Below are 6,262 nucleotides of genomic sequence, written 5' to 3' on the forward strand. Positions count from 1 at the left end.
GGGCCAGTGGGGGCAAACGGAAGAACCTGCCTAAAAAAAAAAAAAAAAAAAAAAAAAAAAAGAAAAAAGAAAAAAGAAAAATTAGAAAAAGGTCCAAAGCGTTTAGCAATGGTTGTTATTTCTATGAGGGGCTCATGAGACTGGGAGAGGCGAGGCAACTTGTGGAAGGACAGACTCCATGGTGCAGTGGTTCCTCTCACCCGAGCACAGAGGAGCAGAAGCAGGACTGAGTGGGCAAAACCAAGGGCAGAAAGTAGTGGGCAAGGATGTGACCCAAGATCCAAGAGAGCCACAGCCAGAGGGATGCCCCACCCACACAAGCCCAAGTGTCCAGAGGGAGGGTCAGGGACAGGATGGGGCCTTCTGTTCACTCGCAGCATGGGGTCCACACATGCTCTCACCTGCAACATGTATTCACACACAGAAACACACATGCACACACATATACACACAAAATAGCATATACACAGACACATACATATACAGGCACTTGGTTCAAGTTTCTAAGACATGAAATTTCTTAGCTTACCCAGGTTATGGAAACAGGTTTGGCCCAGGAGAGAACACATAAAGTTCGAAGGAACAAGCAACTAAACTAAGCACCCTAAAGCACTTAACTTGCTAATTATCTGGGGACAAGCAGGTGTAAACACACATAAACACAGACTCACCTACACATGTAAATACATGTACACATGCATACACATAAGTATGCATACATATACACACTACACATACATGCACATAAGCATATACATGTACATACATACACATAGGCACATAGCACAAACATGCACAGATACACAGCATATACACATATAACACACACAATACATACACACACAACACACATACATAATACACACACACACACACACACACACACACACATGCACACATACACACCAGCACATGGTTTAGCTAAGTCACCCAGGTTCTGAACTTGCCTCTATCAGACTGCCCCCTCTACCATCCAAGGTTCCAACACACACTGGATCATGGGGTATAGACGTGAACTCCATAGTCCTTCAGAGCAGACAACTGTGTCAACCTACCTGTGCCATCAGGCATCCCGTAGACATAGGTGGGCAACATCTTGACTGTAGCCAGGGCATGAGTTTTTTTTTTCAGCCCATACTCAAGTTCAGTCCGCATCCTGTCCCGAACACTCAGAAGTTGCTCTTGAGTCAGCTGGAACAGAGCTAGCACCTTGTCAATCTGCTTACGCTGGGCCTGCACTCGGGAGGCCACTGCAGTCACCATAGCGGCCCCCTTGGTGCTGCCACTCTCTGATAGGAGGAAGCGGACATCACAGTTTGGGACCAGTTTCCTCACCACCTTGTGCAGGCGTTTGGGGTACCTGAAGGTAGAGGTGACAATAAAATATTGAACTGTCGGGTGTAGTGGTGCACGCCTTTAATCCCAGCACTCGGGAGGCAAAGGCAGGCGGATCTCTGTGAGTTCGAGACCAACCTGATCTCCATTGGTGAATCCAGGCCAGCTGCAGCTACAGGGAAACCTTGTTTCAAATATATATATAAACAGTCATAAAGGCTGGGTCTGCCCAATGGGAACAGGGATAGTGGGTGATGGATCCTGGAAGCCCTGCTGGGCGGGGCTTACCCTTTCACTTGCAGGGTGGTAGGTGAATGGTCTACGACAACTGGGGCAGTGAAAGGGGTACCTGGGAGGCCAAGGGAAGTGCAATATTTCAACCAAAGGGCATGTGCATGAATCAGGTAATGGGTGGATGGCATCTGTCCAAAGGGGAGGGATTTGCTTTCTCAGCTCTCTCTAGAGTACACTCTCTTGGCTTCCAACACCATCTCTGAGAGCTAAAGGGCCTTTCACTCTTCATCCTCAGGAAATTCTCATTTTTCTATGTTTTCCTATCAGGATCTTTCAAGTGAATCTGACTTTCCTCATCTGACTAGGTATAGCTGACTTTTCAGTCTTATCACACAGTAAGTAATCAAAAAAGCAATAGAAAGATAGAAATAGAAGGTAGATAGATAATATAGATAGATAGATGATAGACAGATAGATAGATAGATAGATGATAGATGTGTGGATAGATGGGCAGATGGACAGATTAGAGACTGATGAATAGATACACAGATGGATGGGTGGATGAATGCATACACACATGGATGAATGGCCTTCCTAATTAGACGATTGATTTTAATTATTTTGTATTTATTGTTATTGTATGTGTATGATCGTTTTGCCTGAATATATGTGTACAATGTGTGCAGAGACCAGAAGAGGGCATTGGATCCCCTGAAACTAGAGTTATAGACAGTTGACAGCTGCTATGCGGGTGCCGGGAACTGAACCCAGGTCCTCTGCATGAATAGTCAGTGCTCTTTTCTTTTCTTTTTGTTTTTAATTTGTTTGAGTGTACTGCCTGCCTGTATGTAGGTAAGTGCACCCATGTTGTGCAATACCCGAGAAGGTCATAAGAAGGTGTCAGATAGATCCCCTGGAACTGGAGTTACAGATGGTTGTTAGCCGCTATCTGGGTGCTGGGAACCAAACCCGCATCCATTGCAAGAGCAGCTAGTGCTCTTAGCTACTGAGCCATCTCTCCAACACCAACAAATTTTGTTTGTTTGTTTTTTTGGTCTTTTTGAGACAGGGTCTCCCTGCAGCCCCAGTTTCCTGGAATTTGCTATGTAGACCAGGCTGGCCTCAAATTCACAGAGACTGGCCTGCCTCTGCCTCCCAAGCACTGGGATTAAAGGCATGCACCACCACACCTGGCCTCTGACAATTGGTTTCAATAGATGCTGTTGTTATTTTTGTTTTTGTAAGGTAAGGTCTTACTATATAGTCAAGGCTGGCCTCAAACTCTCTATCCTCCTGCCTCCTTACATGGAAGTCTCCATGGCTTCTGCCCTTCATGTGCCATAGAGGATCAGCTGTTAATCAATCCCTCTGAGTTCTGGAATTATTGGTACACACCACTATATCCAGCTAATAGCCCAGTCCCCAAAGCTCCCAGCCAGCTAGGCAAAGGTAGGCTTTGATTCAGTCTTCTCCTTGTAATCGTAGAACTATTAAGGGGTATTGACTTCAGTTGTCCAGCTACACAAGTAGCCCAGAGGGAGCACTAGGACTGAGCTCCAGGGAAGACTGGGTTGTGGGGTACAGACTGGTGGACACTCACTGAGGATGTATCTTGTAGAGAGTTCCATCCATGCCCACTGTGGTACGGAGCCGGGCCTGCTTCTTGTTTTGCTGGAGGCGGGTCAGGATGGCTGCCAGAGCAGCAGCACAAAGATTGGCAGAGCGGAAAGAGACGATGGTGCAGACGTGCTGGACTGCAATGCAGTCAGCCTCTGAGGGGTCCAGGCCCAGATCCACTAAGATCTCCCTCGTGTTGGCCAGGCCTTCTTTATACCTAGCCAGGGAAGGGGGGACATGACATGACACACACCAGGAATGAGGACCACACTTCTCCATGCTGCGGGAATCCCCCTGGGGGCGCCAGCTCTCAGGATTGTAACTAGATAGGCTGTTTGGTAGTAATGTAATCTTGCCAACAACATTATCAACTCTGATAACAGCAACTACTGTTTATTAAGCACTTACTGTGTGCCAGGCACTTGTCTAAGACTTTTACATACATGTTAACTCATTTAATCCTCACAACCACCCCAAAGGAAGTACTGCCATTTCAAGATTGTATAGATGAGGTGTATGAGTCAGGGGGAGGGTCACTTGTCCCTGCTCACAAAGCTCGTAAGTGCTAGAGCCATGGTTTGAACTCAGATAGATTTGCAGAGCCCACTTTCAGGTAGCCTGTGCTATACTACCCCTCAAACCCCATCCCCACCAAACTCTGCACAGACAGATTCTGGCTTTCAGTGCCCCTCTGCTGAGCTCAGAATTTAAACTGATTAAAACAACTCAGGGCAATGCTAGAGTCTACATTCAAGAAGCAGGATCCTACATTGAATGATCCAGGCTCCTTTACCAGCCCCACTTCAGGGGGGTACTGCTTTACTTTTTGACTGTAAAGTCTCTAATCATCACTGTGTTGGCAGCAGGTGGAGAGAGCCCAGACTATAGCCCGAGCTCTTCACATAGACTCCACATTTTACAGGGTACAAGGAGGCCCCAATATTACAAGCAAAACTATATGCAGATATGGATTATGGGATAAAGTGTCCAGAACTCAGACCAGATTCCCAAAGGGGTCTGAGCCTACAAATGTTACAAGTCACTATTTAAGGGGGGAAGAAATCAGAAAAACATAGGAAGAAGGTGGCTTTCTGACAGCAGAGTCCTTGGCTAATGAAACTAAGAGAGCATGGTATCTGAGTCACAGCAGAAATTTCTAGCCTATCTGAAGCCATGGCCAGGCCTGAAGCTTCTTGTGAAGGAGGAAGATTTAATTCCTACTGCTACTCCATTACATTAGCTCCCAGTATTGGGCCACCTACCCCAGCCCTCCGCAGGCACAAGGCAGGAGGGTCTTCCCAGCAGCTTACCTCTCCATGGCAGCCACGTGCTGTGTTTCAATCTTGCCCTTCATAAGGAGAGCGGAGGATTTTGCACCCCCAAACAGGAGGCCAGCCTTGGCCATCTTCAGCAAGATGAGCCTGACCAGTTCCCCCATGTACAGGCCACTGATCATCTTCTCGAACCTGCAATGTGGTGGGTGGGTCAGTAGAAGCGACACCTTAGGCTAAGCAGAATTGCTTCCCACCAGGAGTGGGGCCAAGGACAGGAGCTCTGGAGAGGAGGCCTCAGTGCATCTGAGGCAAGGGGTACCCTGGATCTTCTGAGCTGCACCCTTCTCAGCTACAGTGGGGCAGGGCTGAGCTGGAGGGGAGCTAAGATTCCTTCCTGCTCCCAAGAGCTGGACTTCAACACGTCACAAGTTGCCCTGGCCGGGGGTTGCTATTCCTACTTTGGGCATAAGAAACCACAACATCACAGACTTCCGTTACTTTCCTAAGTCAACCATTGCATGACAAGTTAAATCAGAGGCTTAGATGCTTCTAATCCCCACACTGAGCTTTTGTCTAAGAGAGAAAGATGCTGCTGAGATTTGGGTTTGGAGTGGCCCACAAAGGCCAAGTGTGTTAAAGGCTTAGTCCTCAGCCCATAGGGACTGCTGGGAGACAGTGGGCCCTCATAAAAGATCATCTAGCCACGGGGGTCACATCCCTGAAGAGGTCATTGGGATCCAGCCCTTTCTCTCCCCCTCTCTGTTTCACAACCAGTCATGAGGTGAATGGTCTACCGCAAACTCCCACCATGATATGCTGTTTCTCCACAAGCCCAAAAGCAATGGGGTCAGTGGATTGTAGTCCAGAACTTCCAAAATCAACCCTCTCTCTTCAAAGCTGACTATCTTGGGTATTTGTTACTATAACAGAAAGCTGACTGACAAAGATGCTTGGAGAGCCCCAAAGAAGGCCCACCATATTCAGAATGGAAGCTCCCAGAAGGCAACCATACCTCTACTCTATCTCTATACCAGACAACTGCTAATTGTTTCCTAGATCTATTAGGAAACTAAATACTAAATAATTTTTTCTTTTTAAAATATTTTTCTTATTTTATTTTATGTGTATGAGTATATCACTTGCATGTATGTAAATGTGCCCAAGTCATGCAATGCCTGTGGAGATCAGAAGAAGGTGTCAGATCCCCTGGAACTGGAGTTAAAATGGTTGCTAGCTGCCATGTGGGTGCTGGGAACCAAGCCCGGGTTGTCTACAAGAGCAGCCAGTGTACTTAACTGCTGAGCCATTTCTCCAGCCCTGCTAAATAAAAATTTCAAAATCAAGGACTATCTGTTTCATAAGTAACCTTATATAGTGTACTATTAAAAACCTTAGACCAAAGCTGGATGTGGTGGTGTATGCCTTTAAGCCCAGCAGAGGCAGGCAGAGCTCTATGAGAGCAAAGTCAACCTGGTCTACATAGAGAGTTCTGGGAAAGCTGGGCTATGAGGAGATCCTGTCTAAAAAAAAAAAAAAATCTTAGAACAGCAAAACAGCAAAGAAACAAAAACAGAAGACAAGCCAATGAAACTCAGGTTTGATTTAAGGGGATGGAATTAATATTTTTTTTCTGGTTAGTACTTGGATGGGAAAAAAAATCATTGCTGGGTGTGAAATCTAGTGAGCAAAACCTTCACAAAAACCCAGGGTATCTGCATAGCCCAGAGTAACCCTTTACTAGATACTTGTTATAAAGGCAGTAAGAGCATGCCTTAGTTAGAAACCTGCATGAACACTAAAGG

General features: G+C 46.4%; 1 protein-coding gene across 2 annotated transcripts in view; it reads right to left on the reverse strand.

Moving 5' to 3' along the window:
• Hkdc1 (hexokinase domain containing 1) overlaps positions 1-6,262 on the reverse strand; it is a 62,488-nt gene that overhangs the window by 22,335 nt on the left and 33,891 nt on the right. For both annotated transcript variants that reach the window (XM_008827811.3, XM_029560966.1), the window contains exons 8-10: positions 4,497-4,652; positions 3,170-3,403; positions 1,056-1,360 (exon numbers count right to left, since the gene is read on the reverse strand). In XM_008827811.3, the coding sequence (XP_008826033.1) occupies positions 1,056-1,360; positions 3,170-3,403; positions 4,497-4,652 (695 nt within the window). The remainder of the gene's footprint in view (positions 1-1,055; positions 1,361-3,169; positions 3,404-4,496; positions 4,653-6,262) is intronic.

This window comes from Nannospalax galili, unplaced genomic scaffold, assembly GCF_000622305.1.
Source record: "Nannospalax galili isolate Female #2095 unplaced genomic scaffold, S.galili_v1.0 scaffold853, whole genome shotgun sequence".
Taxonomy (NCBI): Eukaryota; Metazoa; Chordata; class Mammalia; order Rodentia; family Spalacidae; genus Nannospalax; species Nannospalax galili.